Source organism: Scyliorhinus canicula, chromosome 21 (genome assembly GCF_902713615.1).
Source record: "Scyliorhinus canicula chromosome 21, sScyCan1.1, whole genome shotgun sequence".
Taxonomy (NCBI): Eukaryota; Metazoa; Chordata; class Chondrichthyes; order Carcharhiniformes; family Scyliorhinidae; genus Scyliorhinus; species Scyliorhinus canicula.
Genome location: NC_052166.1, coordinates 32,717,500 through 32,736,746, shown reverse-complemented (window position 1 = coordinate 32,736,746; position 19,247 = coordinate 32,717,500). Strand labels below are relative to the sequence as shown.

At 44.0% G+C, this 19,247-nt stretch overlaps 1 protein-coding gene across 9 annotated transcripts in view; it reads right to left on the bottom strand.

Annotated features, from left to right (window-relative positions):
• The window catches only part of LOC119955607 (astrotactin-2-like), a 1,814,189-nt gene that overhangs the window by 323,309 nt on the left and 1,471,633 nt on the right, over positions 1-19,247 (bottom strand). Inside the window, exon 20 of one of the 9 annotated variants that reach the window (XM_038781999.1) lies at positions 13,591-13,965. The exons of the other annotated variants lie outside the window; for them this stretch is intronic. Within the exon in view, the coding sequence (XP_038637927.1) occupies positions 13,934-13,965 (32 nt within the window). The 3' untranslated portion in view covers positions 13,591-13,933. Of the gene's footprint in view, positions 1-13,590; positions 13,966-19,247 lie in introns of those variants that run through there. 9 annotated transcript variants of the gene reach the window in all.

Below are 19,247 nucleotides of genomic sequence, written 5' to 3'. Positions count from 1 at the left end.
GAAGGCAGGAACTTTTGTTGTTGGGTCAGTTGATGGGGTGTTGTTTTTTTATGCCAGATGCGTCTCACGATTCCATCCATACGGATAGTGGGTTAATTCTTCTGAGCATTAACTTCTGTCTCCCAGATGGCCTGAGCAATTTTAAATACTTTCTTTTAATCTGAGTCATTGTAGCACAGAAGGAGGACATTCAGTCAATCGAGTCCATGCCAGCTTTCTGGAGAGAAATCCAGTCAGTCCCATTCCCCTGCTTTCTCTCCATAGCTCTGCAACTTTATTTTGCAAATGTGCCCATTCAATTTCATTTTGAAATCATTGATCATCTTCGCTTCCACCAGCCCCCCCTCCCCCCTCCCATAGGCAATAAATTCCAGGTCATTGCCACTTACTGTGAAAAAGTTCTTCCTCACGTTTCCACTGTTTCTCTTGCCCTCAACCTTAAATCTGTGTACCCTAGTCCTTGTATTGTCAGAATGGGAACAGTTTTTCCTCATCAATCTCATTGAAACCTATCATAATCTTGTACACCTCTACCTCATCTCCCCTCAACCTCCTGTGCTCCAGGAAGAACAAGCCCAACTTCTTGAACCTAACCTTGCAGCAAATATCACTCGTCACTAGAAGAAATGCTTGATAGTTTTTTTCAAATCTACTTTGATGTCAAAGTCAGTGTTGCTCATGAGATTTTTCCATTCTCCAATGCTACATCAGGTGGCAGTCACAAAGGGAGAGTAGTTTCCTCACCACATATAGTGTTAAGAAAAAAGAATTTGGTGAACTTGTGATCCACGGATAATAATTTCTGTCAATTTACTGGCAAGGTTTTACCCACACCCATTTCTGCTAATATGCTCAACTAAAAAGCCTGGAGCAGGAAATGGCCCCTCCCTTGCAAGAAGTGGCGACTAAACATCTTGTTACCTGTGAAAAGTGAAACTGACCACCAGTGAAAATAAGCGCTCATTAGCTGGCTTCTGTAGGTGAAATCATACATTTTCCTAAGTATGGAACTGAGTAGGGGAAACCCAGAAGCAAGAATCAATGGGCGCGATTCTCCCAAAAGGGAACAAAGTCCCATAGCGAGCGCATTTCGCCACATGTTTTCCAACGCTCACAGTGCTGAGAAACACGTGCCTATTCAACGTGACTCGCGTTGTATAAGGGGCTTGAATGGGGACTGTGGTGCCGAGACTGCCGTTTTGTATTGTGGCAGATATCGATAGGCCATTTATAAATGGCGTCCCAATCTCTGAAGCCCCTGAAGCGAAGCCCGACCTCTCCCGCAGCCCGAACGCCCGAGAGGAAGGTTCCCGGACCCCTCCGCACTCCTCCAACACCCACACAGGGCATCCCGGGTCCGATCACGCACACCTGGCACCCTGTCAGTTCCGATGTCTGCTGGTAGAGTCACTTGGGAGATGGTAAATTGACAACAATTTCACAACTTTATCTGTCCCTACTGGGCCAGTTTGTCTGTTTCTCAGTGTGAGGAGGAAAGTTGAAAACACCCAAATCTATCAAAAGTTTCCGTGATTTCAAAGAGGGGTATGGTGTCTCACCATTTATTTTATTAATAATAGTTGTTTAACAAGCTTTAGGAGTTGCAAGCTTTCTCAAATGATGGGAATGCTAACATTGACCAGTTAGGTCATCGGCTGCAAATGGTATTCACAGGGTAATTTTGATAAGATTGTGTTCTCCGTGTATTGCTCTGCTAAGCAGAGAGCAAATCGAGGATAGGAATACAACAGCTAAATCCAATTCTCCAGACTGCACTTCTGTCTAAAGGAGCTTAGTGTCAAGTATCACTTAATGTGTTCTACAATCTATGATATTTGCATTATTTGCATTCGTGGCTCCTGCAATCAACACTCTTTGCAATTTTCTGAATGCATGCAAGTTGCTTTTTCAGCTGCCCTGATGCCTTTGAAACCACATGGTTTGTCAGCATCTTATTTTCCAGAACATTTAGCAGAGGTCAGGAGCTGCAAGGTTAATCAATACTGCTTCTGGAGTGGATGCCAAGGACAAAAAAAGGCTCACTGTTCACTCTGGGCATGCTACATCATTGATACTTTGCGCATCAGATCACATTTCTATTCGAAGGAAGTGCGTCCCCTGGAGCATGACTTTCAATTTGAGAAGGAGTAACAAGTACCAGGGTCTGAATCATGACAATTACTGTGTCTCAGCTGAGCTGGACTATGGAGGGAAGTCCAAGAAAACGATGTGTGAAAAAATGCTGAGGTGAGATCAAGACCACGACAGCACCTGTGTTTTTGTGAACGAGAAGACCAAGAGCTTCATAAAATGTAACATGAGGTTTCTTACCTTCACATTATGTAAAAAGAAAATCCCATTATCAGCTTGCCAGTAATAAGCACATATTATTAACAAACTGCATAATTCTGCGGCAGCACCAGAGGCTGATGCAAGAAAAGACCTGGATTTGCCTTACCTTTAATCCTCTCAACAAGGTAAACAGCATGTGCTGCATTCTTGTGGATGGGGTGAAAAGTATGTATCATGAATATTTCAAAACTAACGGTCTGGTCCGTTAGTTCAGTCCATCACACAAACCTGCCTCCCATCCATTGACTCTATCGACACCGCCCACTGCCTTGGGAAAGCGGGCAGCATAATCAAAGACCCCTCCCACCCGGTTTACTTCCTTTGGGCAGGAGATACAAACGTCTGAGAACAGATTCAAAAACAGCTTTTTCCCTGCTGTTACCAGACTCCTAAATGATCTTCTTATGGACTTACCTGATTAATACTGCACTCCTGTGTGCTTCACCCGATGCCGGTGCCCATGTATTTACAGTGTGTACATTGTGTTGGCCTATTATGTATTTTCTTTTTATTTTATTTTCTTTTCATGTACTAAATGATCTGTTTGAGCTGCTCGCAGAAAAATACTTTTCACTGTACTTCGGTACACGTGACAATAAACAAATCCAAGTCCAATCCAAGTCCAGAGAAGCTATTGAGCCGGACAGTTTAGAAATGATTCTCTCAGGTTCACCTTTTCATTTGTCCCAGGAAAATTTCTTCCTTCCAGTGGTGACTAGCAAGCCTTTTACAACAAAGAGGAATCAGTCAGGTCCCGATAGCGGCAAAATAAAAATCACCACTGACAAATGTCATGGAGGTCATGATGAAAGGTGAATTGTTACCCATTGTGATTGAAGTTAAGCAAAAAAAAAATGTGGCATCTCAATCTCACACTGTAAAATGGGTTGCTGCCATGCAAGCTCTTGCCCGAGCACCAAATCACAGGATGAACCCTCAAAATTTTCATAAATCTCAATCAATAATGGTGTTTAGGCTCCAAGAACCTTTGTGCTCTCTCGGAGCCTTTTGATGAATTTCTGAACTGGACACCTGTCTGAAATTCAATAATCCCATCATAATGAATGGACTTTTCTCTTCTTGCAACATTTCTGCGCAGAACCCTCAGCGGACTGATCTAAAATACACACTGTTCCTCACGTCAGCCAATGATCTCCTGAATGTTCTGTAATACATCTGTTGAAAGGCACCACTTTCTATAGAGTGACCAGCAGTGAGTCAGCAACAAGATGAGAATCACTACAAGCAGAGTAGTTTGGGCTGACAAATGTTATTTTATCTTCAGCACCGAAGACTAAATCAGAAAGATTTATTATAGAGTCACTCACCACCTCTTCCCTTTAAGGTCACTAAATTCTTTTCAGTTATATTCACTGTTTGACTATTTCCCCCAGGGCGAACGGGCGGTAAAAATGACGGGATAAAGCCATAAAACAAAAGGAATTCTCAAGAAAATTCATTCCTATTTGTCACATCTGGCATCTTCACTGCTGTAGAAAGTTAAATCTAACCGATCATGGAAACGGAAGTTCAAAATAAACAATCGGTTCAGTATATTCCAAGGTAGTTAAAACCAATTGGCTGGATGAAGATGGCTTGCATTATGCCAGGGTCCACCTTTCACAATGGGAAAGCGATGTCAGTCCTCGGACACCATCAGTGGGAAACAGCAACAAAACTGCTGTTGGCGCTTCAAGCTGGCCCTGCAGGTTTATGCCAGAAGCGTAAGAGTTGCTGCAGCTGTGCCTTGACCTTTTTTGTTAACCAATCCACAAATTCCAGCAAAAAGATTTCCACATGGCTTCTCAAGCATGCGAAGCTCTCTTCCAGAGTATGTCAGATTAAACTGGCGCTCACTATAACTAGTAGTTGAAGGCTGAATTGTGTTGCAGAAAGCATTGACATGCCTGTTGGAAACCAATACAAATATTTCACCTCTTCCAGGGCTCCTCAGCCAAAAAATAGTAGGGTCAACATCTGTCCTTGTCACGTGTGCCTGCAGCTGCATACTGAAGATCCACTTGACAAAATACCACTTTAAGATAAATACCATCACGATCTGTTGAATCCTTCCTGGACTGCCACTCAATTCAAAGAAGGAACAATCAAAAAAGGCGGAATGTAGGAAACTAGCTTCGATAGATGTCTTCATAGGTTGAAGGCTCAGTGAAATACCTGAACTCTGTATTTTTGTTATCCTTGAGTGTGGGAGGAAGGGTCACAGAGGTAACAAGCAGACCCACCTCTCTTCTTTGTTGTAAACTTGGGGCAGCAGGGTAGCATGGCGGTTAGCATAAATGCTTCACAGCTCCAGGGTCCCAGGTTCGATTCCCGGCTGGGTCACTGTCTGTGTGGAGTCTGTACGTCCTCCCCCTGTGTGCGTGGGTTTCCTCCGGGTGCTCCGGTTTCCTCCCACAGTCCAAAGATGTGCGGGTTAGGTGGATTGGCCATGCTAAATTGCCCGTAGTGTCCAAATAAAAGTAAGGTTAAGGGGGGGAGGGGGTTGTTGGGTTACGTGGATGGATACGTGGGTTTGAGTAGGGTGATCATGGCTCGGCACAACATTGAGGGCTGAAGGGCCTGTTCTGTGCTGTAATGTTCTATGTTCTATGTTCTAAACTCTATCGAGGGTAAATTGGAAACTCAAAAATGGATGTGGGGTCTTCAGATTGGCAATAACCTGAAAGTCTATTCACTGTGAAGCAGGCAGCATGCCAACGTTGTGCTCTTTATCATGATTGCATTTTATAGCCAGTGCTGACAATACTTGAGTATTTGACCCCCTCAGCCGGGGGTCAAAAATCATGGGAAGCAATCAGGTGTTAAAGCTAACCTGATTCATAGTGAGTAAGATACTCAGTGGCCAGAACTTTCTGGCCGTTCACGCCGGCTGCGTCTTCCGGCCTGGCTGGTGGCGCGTCCCCTCCACAGGATTCCCTGCAATGAGGGATGTAATCAACTTGAAACTTCGTTGTCAACGGAGGAACTAGAAGATCCCGTCACCAGCTAATGGCGGGCTACCTCCGCCATGGCAGTTTGTGGGGAAAATCCTGCCCAGTACTTTCCTGCAGCTGTGGTCCAAAGGCCTGGATTAATGATCTGGAGGATTGAGTTCAAATCCCATCATGGCAGTAGGAGGTTTTAAATTCAGCTTATGAAACAAAGCCAAAGTATAAAGTAAATATTAAACATATATATCAGTGATGGTAACCATGGAACTAAAGCGTCATAAAACCTGTCCTGATCACTAATACCTTTAGAGAGAAAATCTGCTCTCTTACCCGGTCTGAGCTATGAGTGAGTTCATACTGACAGAAGTTTGGTTGATTCTTAACCGTCCTTTGAAATGGTCGAGCAAGTCATACAGCTGTACAAAATTGTGATGAAAATATTTCACAGGAATAACATTGAATGGACTGCCCTGTATCAATGTAGGCACATGATAAATGCACAGCAAGCTCAGTCAACTCTGCACCATACTCTTCACTAACGTCTGGGTACCTGTGCCAATGCTGAGAGCTGTCCTACAGTCCAGTCAAGCAACATCCCACATAGTTGTACTCACAGAATCATGCCTTTCAACTCAAGTCCAGGACTCCGCCATCAACACAACTGGCTATGTTCAGCCAGCAGGGCAGACCCATCAGAGGCGATGGCACGAGGATACGTAGTCAGGAGGGATCAGCCCTGGGAATCCTCAATGTTGACTGCAGACCCCATGAAATCTCACGACATCAGGCTAAACATGGGCAAGGAAGCCACCGGCTGATTACCACCGACTGTCAACTCTTATCAGATGAATCAGTACTCATCCATGTAGAACATTACTTGGAAGAAGCACTGAGGGTGACCAGGACACAGACTGTACTGTGCATGAGGTTTTCAATGTTCATTCCAAGGAGTGGCTTGGCAGCACCACCACTGACCGAGCTGGCTGTGTGGGTCCTGAACGACATATTTGCCAAGCTGTCTGCTGCATTGCTGAGAGACACATCAGGTTATAATATCATAAAAAATTAAACCAGTAGAAGGCCATTTGGCCCATTGATCCCACTCCACATTTCAATAATCTGATTCTGACCATGGGCGGGATTCTGCGGGAATTGGCGGGGCGGGCAACTCCGGCAGGAAGGAGTGGCATGAAACACTCCGGCATCGGGCCGCCCCAAAGATGCGGAATCCTCCACACCTTCAAGAGCTAGGCCGGCGCCGGAGTGGTTTGCGCCGCACCGGCTGGCGGGGAAGGGGCTTGGCGCCACGCCAACCGGCGCCAAAGGGCCTCTGCCAGCTGCCGCATGCACGGGAGCGCCAGCATGTGTTGACGTCATCCCAGTGCGCAGGGGGGATATTCTCTGCGTCGGCCATGGCGGAGGACCACAGCAACCGACATGGAGGAATAGAGTGCCCCCACGGCACAGGCCCGTCCGCGGATCGGTGGGCCCCAATCATGGGCCAGATGACCGTGGGGGCACCTCCCAGAGCCAGATCCCCCCTGCGCCCCCTCGAGGACTCTGGAGGCCGGCAATGCCGCCAGGTCCCGCCGGTATGGACCTACTCCAATTTACGCCGGCGGCACCGGCAAAAAAAAACGGGCGGCCACTTGGCCCATCGCGTGCCGGAGAATCACCGGGGGGGGGGGGGGGGGGGGCGCTGCCAGCGGCTGCCGACCGGCGCGGCGCAATTTCCGTCCCCGCCAAATCCCCAGCGTCGGAGAATTCGACAGCCAGCGGGGGCGGGATTCACGCCGCCCCCCAGCGATTCTCCGACCTGCTGGGGGGTCGGAGAATCCCGCCCCATATATCCACTTTCCTATTTGTCCACCCCATAACCCTTAACTTCCTGGTCAATCAGAAATCTGTTGAACTCAACGTTAAATATATTCAATGGCATACCCTCCACTGCTATCTGGCGAAGAGAATTCCAAACACTAAACACCTTCTTGAGAGAAGAAATTCCTCATGATCTCTGTGTTAAATGGGAAACCTCTGATTTCCAAACTGTGCGTCGTAGTTCTAGATTCTCCCAGCTACGCTGTCAAGCCCCTTCAGAATCATATATGTTTCAGTAAGGTCACTTCTCATTCTTCTAAACTCCAATGAGCAGAGGCTCAACCTACTCAGTCTTTTCTCATAAGGCTGCCAGAAGGTCTATGGGTAACGTTAAAGTTTATATTTGTATTGGTAAACATTAGAAATAAGGTATAGTTTTAATTGGGTTTAATTTAACATTTCTATGCCAAGAAGGGTGAAATCTATAGTTAGATTCTTTGTAGACAAAGGTGTTTGTATGTATCGGTGCTTAAAGAGGGCTATGGCGTGAAGAGTAAACAAACCATCAGTGTTTGCTTAGCAAGAGGGGCCTTTGAATATAGAGAAGCTTTTCAGTTTCAGTATAGTTAATTTGATTGCAACTGGAGATAGATGGTGAGGCGAAGGCAGCTCTCACAGCTCTGCTAGATTAGTTGGCTTTCGAAGTTGAAAGAGAAAATATCTCCCTCTGCCTTGCTAGTAAAGCCATACTATGGAGCAATGGTTAAGAAAACAGATGCCAAAAATCTAAAGTCCAGCTAGTTGAGCAAACGAGAGAAAGGAAGATAAGTTTCCAAGAAATGTGGAGTTAACGGAACAGAGGAAACCTGGAACTAGAACAGATTACTGTTCAGTAAAGTCATAGAGAGATGAAAATGCATTAGATCGTGAGAGGCCAGAAAGATATCTGCAGTAATGCCAATGTTTGTGATCAAAAATAACAGACTGGTGTTGAATCCACATTACATGCCGATTGACATTATGACTGGCCGACTCAGCATGATTCCAGTGGACACGCCCCGTGTGTGTCCTCATGCCCTCACCAACATGGCGTCCAGCACAACTGGCACCAGAGGGAAACATGGTGGTGCAGAGGGTTAGCCCTGCTGCCTCACGGTGCCGAGGATCCAGGTTCGATCCCGGTTCTGGGTCACTGTCTGTGTGGTTTGCACATTCTCCCCGTGTTTGAGGGTGTTTCACCCCCACATCCCAAAAGATGTGCAGGCTAGGTGGATTGGCCATGCTAAATTGCCCCTTAATTGGAAAAAATTAATTGGGTACTCTAAATTTTTTAAATTAAAAAAAAACAACTGGCACCAAAATGTGCACATGCACCACTCATGCCACTATGCACAAGAAAGGGCACTCATAGTGCTCAAAAGGTCAGGCATTACTGATCTGAATTTTGTGCCGCTAGTATTTATGATTTGCCAATTACATAAACTAGGTATAAAACCCCATTTCGAGAGCAGTCTTGTCTGAATCACACATTTTGTGGAGCTACTTAAGATCTGTATTGGCCACAGTAAAGACAAATACCTTTTTGTACCAAAGACTGTTTTGAGAGCTGAGTGGCGGGATTCTCTACCGGCGGGATGCTCCGTTTTGCCAGCGCCCGGGGGTTTCCCAACGGTGTGGGGCTGACCCACAATGGGAAACCCCACTGACCAGCTGGCGTACAGAGAATCCCACCGGCAGGTTGGGGCAAAAATGTGGCAGGGCAGGGCGGAAAATCCAGCCCGTGCTCTTTGAAATAAGGATAGTGCATACAATTTGATCCTAATCAATCTGTCATCAAACACTTTCTTTCGGAGACACTATTTGAAATAATTGTGAAAATTGGTGGCTAGACCTCAGAGTTTGTGTAAAAGCCTTTAAGATGAAGGAAACTTGAAGGGATAGATGTAACCCCTGAAAGGGTCCCGGCTTGGGTCACTGTCTGTGTGGAGTCTGCACATTCTCCCTGTGTCTGCGTGGGTTTCCTCCGGGCGCTCTGGTTTCCTCCACAGTCCCAAAAGACGTGCTGTTAGGTAATTTGGAGATTCTGAATTCTCCCTCTGTGTACCCAAACAGGCGCCGGAACGTGGCGACTAGGGGCTTTTCACAGTAACTTCATTGCAGTGTTAATGTAAGCCTACTTATGACAAGAAAGATTATTATTATGAAGTGCTAATGGTGTCTACTCTTGCATTTCTTGTGGTAGCATGTGTGTTCATTGTGTGCATGCTACCGATGTGAATGGATTACACATGAGAGTCATCAGCCACATCTTTTCGCCCAGTGGCCACCCTTTGGTTTGCTATGATTGGTGGCTGAAGGACAGGTGACACAGTTCACTCATTTGTAATTAAGAAGCGATGAGTTCAAAAATGACATACTGGCGTCAAATCAGCATTACACGCCGATTGACATTATGACTGGCTGACTCTGCATGACTCCAGTGGACACGCCATGTGTGTGTGCCCTAATGCCCTCACCAACATGCCATCCAACGCAACTGGTACCAGAATGCACTGCTCATGAAATTAAGCATAAAGAAGGGCACTCAGGCACTACTGATCTGATTTTATGATTTGCCAATTACCTAAACTAGGTATAAAACCTCATTTTGAGAGCAGTCTTGTCCGAATCACACATGTTGTGGAGCTACTTAAGACCTGTATTGGTCACAGCAAGACAAATATCTTTTCGTAACAAAGACTGTTTTGAGAGCATTCAAATACGGTGTTCCCAATCAATCTATTATCAAACACATTCTTGTCACTTAATCATTAAGAGGAATTTTTCACTGAGACAGGGAATACTTTTTTAAAATATAAATTTAGAGTACCCAATTCATTTTCTTCCAATTAAGGGGAAATTTAGCATGGCTAATCTACCGACCCTGAACATCTTTGGGTTGTGGGGGCGAAACCCACACAAACACGGGAAGAAGGTGCAAACTCCACACGGACAATGACCCAGAGCCAGGATCGAACTGGGACCTCGGCGCCGTGAGGCAGCAGTGCTAATCACTGCGCCACGTGCCGCCTCGGAGACAGGGAATTCTAAGTACGTATGATTCAGCTAGTGAACAACGTGATAACTTGAGTTTAGGAATAAATAAACTGGAGGAAACACCATCCAGAGTCTGCTGTGCTGAACATTTGTGCTTTGCCGGAAGGACAATGAGAGATAAACTTATCTTACAACAAGCATTTAATTGCTTGAGGTCAACCAACATACAATTCCTGAGAGGTGTTTCATGTAAATTACAACACTTTTCAATTGCTGATTTGCACTATTGATTCGATTATCAAAGTCAGAGTGATCGTTTTTTTAGTTACGACACCTTGACATATGACATCATTGTGTGCTAGACGAGGACATTTATGATAGATTGGTTGGAATTCTTCTGCCGTTGAGATTCTCCATTTCCGCTGACAGTGCATCCCCGCCATCGGGTTTCCCAGCGCAGCGGCATGGGATGGCTTCACTGAGAAATCCCACTGACCAGCGGCAGAAAGAAAGAACCCCACCGGTCTGCGAACGGCAAGCCCATTATACACAAACAAGTTATCCATAACAAAACTCTTAAAATGCAGTCATAAAGCAATGACTGTGGAAACTTGTGAAATCAAACACACATATACACCATATGAAAAGAAGCACACATGTACGCAACATTTATTTTTCTGTTCGTTTATGGGCCACCGTTTATTGCCCATCCCTAATTGCTCTTGAGACGCCGTTAAATTTCAAGCACATTGCTGTGGATCTGGAGTCACATGTAGGCCAGACCAGGTAAGGATGACAGAGTTCCTCCCCTAAAAGACATTAGTGAACCAGATGAGTTTTTACAGCAATTGACAATGGTTTCATTGTTATTGTTTGACTTTTAATTCTGGATTTTTATTGCCTCCATATTTCACCATCTGCTGTGGCGGGATTTGAACCTTTGTCCCCGAAGCATTACTCTGGAGTCTCTAGTTTACTAGTCCAGTGACAATACCACTATGCCACCGCCTCCCAATATGTGTGTGTGTGCAAGAGAGAGTGTGTGTGTGTGAGCGAGTACATGCGTTTGATTCCATAAGTTTCCAATGACATAATTTTCAGAGTTTTATTATTGTTTACATGTAACAGTTATACATTTTGTTCACATGAGATTTACAAGAGAGTGCATTAATGCAGCAAGATATAGCATGTTAACACTATGTGCCAAAGTGACGGTAGCAAGCTTCGGGTTCAATGTTATTTCATGATGGTAGCTTTTTTACGGCTGCTTTTTCACCATTGCAATTAGACAATTGTGTCAGTGAAATCCAAAGAGCTATAGTTAATCACAGTTTGAAGAAATAGTCCAACAGTTCTGACAGTAAGTTATTTAACAACATGCTGATGACAAGAATGGTGTAGCGATGCAGATTACAGTGGATGCTTCTGCTAAGCCAGGGATTTAGAATTGTTTAGATCAACCAAGGCTGAAAAATGACTTGGAATAATTTGAAAAACATAAATTTGGATGAATTTCGGAATGGTTTTGTTCAAGTTGCCCTGAATCTTTAAGGCACAGTGCCCAAGCCAAGTAGGGAGGGTTCACCTTTTTGCGACCTGCAGTAAAACGCAATATCAAGGAAATCAGCCCTTAATTGTACCAGTGGAATGAGAGCACACTGAACTCAGAAAACTTGGGAATACATCCTTATTATTGATATTTTGTATTACAAATTAAAATCCGAATTCTTGGTGATAATCCAACTGGAAGCTCATATGCATCTATCATTCTAAATTTAGGATGACACTTTGGTGCATCACTGAGGAGGTGCTTCAGGGTCGGAGGTGTTGTGTTTCAGACAAAATGCTAAACTGAGTTCCTGCCTGCCCTCTCATATGGACACAAAAAAGAATCTGTGATGTTACTCAAAGAGCAAGGTTTAACTCTCGACCAACACCAATGAAACAGATAAGGCAGTCAGTTTTCGCCTTATCTGTGGGCCCTTGCTGTACGCAAAGTGACTGTTACACTTCCCAACATTAGAACAATGACAACACTATTGTAATTATTTGATTGGTTGTGAAGCAGTTTGGGGTGTCCTGATGAGAAGGTCACATGGTATGCAAGTGCACATTCTTTCTGAAAAGTACCTTTTTTCCAGAAAATGTCAACTATGAAACGAACCATGGCCAGCCGTAAAAAAGCTACCATCATGAAATAACATTGAACCCGAAGCTTGCTACCGTCACTTTAGCACATAGTGTTAAAATGCTATATCTTGCTGCATTAATGCACTCACAGAGGGGCTGATTTAGCTCAAGAGGGGCTGATTTAGCTCACTGGGCTAAATCGCTGGCTTTTAAAGCAGACCAAGCAGGCCAGCAGCACGGTTCGATTCCCGTATCAGCCTCCCCGGACAGGCGCCGGAATGTGGCGACTAGGGGCTTTTCACAGTAACTTCATTGAAGCCTACTCGTGACAATAAGCGATTTTCATTTTTATTTCTTGTAAATATCATGTAAACAAGTACTGCTCTTCTGGAAAGAGCCAGAGCGAAATTCTCCATCGGCGGGGTCCCCCGGTCCTCCAACAGCACACTCACGCCCACGGGTTTCCCGAGGGCATGGGACGACCACAATGGGAAACCCCATTGGCCGGCTGCGGGAAAGGAAAATCCTCCTGCCGGCAGGGGCACGCCGCGCAGGAAAGTGCGGCTGGTGGACCAGACAATCCCGCCCTTCACTGCAGGAGTGATGCACTATATTGACTTCCACTAGAACACATTGATATGATGTTCTACAAATCTTAACAATTAGTGCAAACAATCTCAGAAACATGCACACAACTCTGCCTTGTCATTGTCAACAACTAAAGATACCACTGTCAACATCTGACGACAACTGGCTGCACTAATCAAAATGATTTTTAAAATTACATTTCCACACGATCGTTCCTTCATTTTCCTGTAAAACAAAGTTTGATTTCAAGTTGAAAGCATTTCGCCAAGGCAAAATGCTGATGGCAGTAAGGAAACAGAAACAGTTGTGAGTAAGTTATTAACAGATGTTCCATAGTTTCAGCATGAAGTTGCTGACACTCTGGGGTCTACTGAAGGCACTGTTGGAGAGATAGTCCTGGCAGCTTATCAGATACCAAGTTGGAATGTATTCTTCATTCCAATTACATTGCCATCTAGAAATGTACATTGCTTTGTACACAACTACCATTCCAACTAATAACCGGAATGCATCTTGTACCAGAAAATCTACTAACAGAAAGTGGCAGGCGGCTTAATTGTTCTGCTGCAAAGATTTATTTTTTTCATGACAAAATGTAGCCGCAATACAAATTATTGCTATTATTGGCTCCCACCATAATGGATTTTTTTTTTTGGCTTGGAAGTATTTTCAAGCATTGCGCAACTCGTTTTGCTTGGTATTCATTCATAGTGCACTTTAATTATTTGATGGTTTAACATGAAACGCAAGTTCAGATACACGCAAAGGTTCCCAGGCACTATTTCAAAAATGAGTTTTGGAATGCTCCTGGTGTCCTTGCCAACACTAATCTCACAATGAACATTGTTCACGGTCACGTGTCTATTTGTGGTACCTTGATGTTCATAAATTGGCTGCCCATTTCTACATTACGTGAGTAGCTACACTTTGAGGTTACTTCCGTGCCTGCAAAAGTGCTTTGGAACGTCATGAAGCCAGGAAAGGTGCTACATAAATGCAAGTTCCCTCATTCTTCTTTGCCCCAGCAAACTGTTAAGCACAACCTTGATTTGACGCTCTCAGCTGATCATTGTACACTCACAATGGGAATCTGTAATGGAGAATGCATAATGTACTTCAAACCAGGTCGGACAATTCAAGGCTCAAATTTCCCTTTTTTTTCATGTTTACAATACACGAATATAAACTTGATGCTTCAGTGCAGCTTAATTATTATCATCGCCCAAACCAATCCCGCCTCTACTCTTGTAAACAAAGAGGTACCAAGCATGATTAATTGCTTTCAACTGTGTTCATGTTTAATTTGGCAAATAAAAAATGTATTCAGGGCCCTCGTTCACTACCCCCAATGGGCAAAATTAAACTCTTCAGTTCAATACTTAGCAAGCCAACGGCTGCTTCACTTAATTGGAGTTAATTACCCACTGCACTCAGAAATATAGCCTGCCATTTATTTTAATACCAATGTTACAGATTCAAATTCTTTTGTCCTGTACAAGAGAGGTGTCAGGCTATAATATGAGCATCTTGGGGAATTTGTTCAACTAAGCATTTGGATTGGCTTTTAATTATTGTCAGGTGATTATTTAAATTTGTTTTTGTCCAAAATTAAATGATTGCCTATTAACTTCAAAAAAGCTGTCAATCTAATGCATAGTTGAACAAATTCAACAGGACATTCATATTATAAATGCTGAATATGGGTGACAGTGCGGATGGGTAGAATGGCTATCATGCCAGGTTAACCTGGATGCAATTATTCCCAAGCCTTTACAGTCCATATCAATGCTGAAGACAGTAAGGGATGCTGGTGTTTTGTAGTCAAGTAAAAGGTGTAAGCGATGTCAGGGAGAGAGGTAGCACCTTTCACAGGCACGCTCATTACACTCTTTAAAATAGTTTGTTCTGTACTGATCTTCATCTTCGCCCAACCCTCACCTGTGGACCCATAGCATTGGCAGCACCACACCCTGGTAAATCACTTTGACATAAAGGGGCACACCTGGTGAGTTTAGCTGTGGGGTACCCAATCCTTGGTGACATGGCAATTTGTCTATCTTGGCATGCAAAGGCATATTCCATTGGACTGAGTAGATGAGATCAACCTAAGGTGGGTCAGCACCGTGTTTTGGAATGCGCAGAACTCAGCAAGACATGGAAGACACCCTAGTCACCAACTGCATTCAGATCTATCTCCACCTGGAAATTTAGAATTCCTACAATGCAGAAGGAGGCCATTCGGCCGACCGGCCCCTGAAAGAACACTAACTACGCCCACTTCCCCACCCTATCCCCATAACCTCACCTAACCTGCACATCTTTGGGCATTAAGCGGAAAATTAGCAGGCCAATCCATCTAATCTGCATACCTTTGGACTATGGAAGGAAACTGGAGCACCCAGAGGAAACCCACACAGATACGAAGAGAAAGTGTAAATTCTCAGACAGTCACCCGAGGCCGGAATTGAACCCAGCTCCCCGGCATTGTGAGGCAGCAGTGCTAACAGTGCCACCGAGCCACCCGTCGACACATATTTTCACTGGATGAAGATAAGTGAGGATGAGAGAGTGAGGCTGGCAATGTGCAACTCCCCCTCACTATAATCCAATGCACAGTCAAGTCATATTCATCATCTGTCATCCATCATCTATCTTGCATCAATTGACGAAAAGTCAAGTGAATGAGAATAGAAAGAAAGATCTAATCACTTACAGATTTTTCTGAAATGAATTCAGATTCCACGAGCTGCTGTGGTGGGATTTGAATCCATGTTCTCAGGAGGTTAGTCTGGGCCCCTGGATTACGAGTCCGGTGACATGTCCAGTCACATTAACACTACACCATCATCTGTCCCCCTAATTGCGTACATGCACTGGATGCTGCTGCCTTGAGAAATACCTAAGTTGATAATTGATGTTCATTGATCATATTCAGATGAGGCTCGATCATGAAAATGATTTGGGCTGTTGCTGGCGCTAGCTCCCTCAATATCCAGATGATGCTTAAAATATTCTCCTTTAATTACCGAACTTCATTTCAGCAGAAGATTTGAAAAAGAAATAGTGTTGGTGTCAGCCCATGCATATTGAAAATCAGGATGTGAGTAAGGTAAACGTTGTCCCAGGTCCCAGAATTAGACATGGCCATTTTTAACTGTTGGGCCTCATTTGCATCCTGTTCTGAGAGAAACAAAGAGTAAATAAATTTCAAAAACATAACATCTACTTTTTATTAGTTTCTCCTCATTTCCAAGCCTCGTTGAAGTATTTTCCGTAACTCACTTCCGCAGCTAACAGGCACACAAGTGTGCTTGTAGTCTTGGCATCTAACGACGCTTGTCTATAACTTGGTGGACACGAGTGCCGAGCTGATTTGACTGGTTCCACGTCGGCAAGCACCTGGGCTCATCATGGTAATCAAGTTCATGATATGTGAGTAATCAGGTGGAAGCACACTTCACGCTGTTCCATTAGATTTTTAATCCGCTCTGCGACCAGTTTGCCAAATGAGTACTCAATCGGTGTTTTCACAATCTAACACAAGTGACCCGCCAGTGTGATTTTATGCTCCCAGAAAAGTCAAGCTGAAATCATGTTAAAATAAATGTTTAAATGTCAGCGCATTTTCACCATTGCATTGGAGGCAACTGAATTGATTTGGAGTGAGCGCAACAAAGTGAAAAAAAAAAGGAAATGGCAAAAAAGGAGATACATTCGTGTCGATTCCCTGCACTTCACTGGTAGGGTTCACTCATGCATTATTAGATCGTGCACACACTGCCATTGTAGTCAGGTTCTATTTGTATCAAATAATAAATAACAAAAAAAGATTCAACTGTTACTTTGCCAGCAATTTTCAAAAAACTTTAAGCCTTCCAAATAAGAACCATTTTCCTCATATATATGGGCAGCACAATAGCACAGTGGTTAGCACAGTTGCTTCACCGCTCCAGTGTCCCAGGTTCTATTCCTGGTTTGGGTCACTGTCTGAATGGAGTCCGCACGTTCTCCCCGTGCCTGCGTGGTTTTCCTCTGGGTGCTCCGGTTTCCTCCCACAGTCCAAAGATGTGCAGATTAGGTGGATTAGCCATGCTAAATTGCCCTCAGTGTCCAAAAAGGTTGGGTGGGGGTTAGTGGGTTACGAGGATAGGGTGCAGATGTGAGCTTGGGTAGGGTGCTCTTTCCAAGGGCCAGTGCAGACTCAATGGGCCGAATAGCCTCCTTCTGTACTGTAAATTCTATGATTTCACATGTTCTTTAGTGTCTAACCATTCATTATTGAAAATAATCTCACTCAAGAAGAATTGTTGGATAGAATTTTGACTTTGGATTACCACACTCTCTTTGTCTGCACCTGTTCTCATCCATTTCCCTGTCAGTGGACTGACAGGAATATTTGGACATATTCCTCATCTTCATAGGATTGACCTAGTAACCTGGATGTGCTTGATGCCATCAGGAAACTGGGGAAGTCAGAAACCATTTTGCTGGAGACCACCAAATCCTGAAGAAAGTAGCTGCCAGACTGGGCTTGAGGCAGGTGCCAAGAGAACCAGAATACTTAAGACTTGTACTCCAGAACAAGTTACACTCTAGCCAAACTGTTTCAGTACTGTTACAACATTGGCGTCCACCTGACAAAATGCAAAGTTACCCAGATATGCCCTGTCCACAAAACCTCGTACAATTCCAATCTAATTCAGCCAATTACTGCCCATTATCAGCAAAGTGGTAGAGGTGCTAGCAAACAACATCGCTTACCAACGGCCTGCTTACTGATTCTCAGTTTGGGTTCCACCAAGATCATTTGGCTTCATACCTTGTTGCAGACTCAGTTCAAATCTGAATAAAGGAATTCCAGACATGGGAGTGATTGTCCTTCACATCAAGGCAGGCTGTGACTGAGTAAGAATCAAGGAACCTGAGTAAACTGAAGTCAGTGGGAATTGAGAACAGACTTGCCATTGGCTGAAGTCATATGCTGCATAAAGAGTTCCTGAGGGTCGTTTCCCAGATCCAGCCATCTTCGGCTGCTTCAACCCCGTGCCACCGCAAAACAAGATCAAAATTGGGGACATATGCTGCTTGATTGTACAGGGTTCAGTTCCAGTCAGGACTCCCCACATAATGAGGCAGCCCATATCCACATGTGGTAAGACTTGGACAACATTCAGAATTGTGCTGATATGCAGGATAAAATTGCCAGAGAATGACTCACCACCATCTTCTGAAGGGCATTTAGAAATGGGCAATAAATTCTAGCTTTTCCATTGATGTGCATGTTACATGAATAAATATATCCATATATATTAATTTCTACGTAATTTCTATTGGTTGCAGCAGGCGCTCTCTGTTACAATGAAAAATAAATGAGGACCTTGCCTTTGGGATTATTTCTCCAAGATTTTATTTGGTGACGTTATGGATGAACTGAATACTAAAGAACATTCAGTTCTCAGCCCTTTGATAATGGGAAGAACAAAGTCATAGTCTTCTGCCCCTGTCAAAACGTTGTTCCCATGCCACCAACACCCTCCCTCTACCTGGCAACTAGCTGAGCTAAAGCAGATTTGCCACTGAGTGAAAACTTTCAGTTGACCAGGACATGTTGAGTGTTCAGCACAACATGCCTTGACAATGCAAGCACATGCTCAAGTTGATGTCTTCCCCACAAGAGTCTCATTAAATGAGTGAGCAATAAAAATGTCACTGATCTGTACTTAACTGGGAATGTTTAGTGTATAAAGCTCGGTTTATTCCCAGAAGTTCAATAACTACTTTGTACAAAAGATCATTAATTAACATTGTGGCCTTGTTGAATGTCTACATTGTGGGAAATGTGATTTTACTGTTTGAGACCCGAGAGTCTCGATTAATTCCAACTCCACTGGCATATTGTGTGCATGCCTAGCTTTAATTTACTTTGCATTCTTCTTTGTCAGAAACAAGAGGTTGTCTCATTTTTTTCCACATTTGAAAACAAAGTAAGTGTGATGCAGTAGCTGTAGTAATATAGTAATGTATGTGTAGGCACAGTTAGCAGCCTGAATCAATTTATTTAATTTTTAAAATTGTGCTTGAGACATATTTACACAAGTACAGCTCGATGAATGGGGCTGCTTCCATCTGCAAGCTGTTTATGTTATATTGGTACTACATTTCTGATAGTGCTCTGCACGCCATATGGGAATGCCCCTTGATAAATGCTGTGTGTTCGATCCTTTCGCACTGTAGCCTCCTCTTGTAGCTTTCAAAACCTCACGTCAGCCAACTTTCTGTATTCCCTTACAGATTTTCAACCTTTTGTTTATATTGTTGGGATTTCTTCACCTTGCTTTCCTAATTCTCTCTTTTCCCTTCTTCTCATCCCCA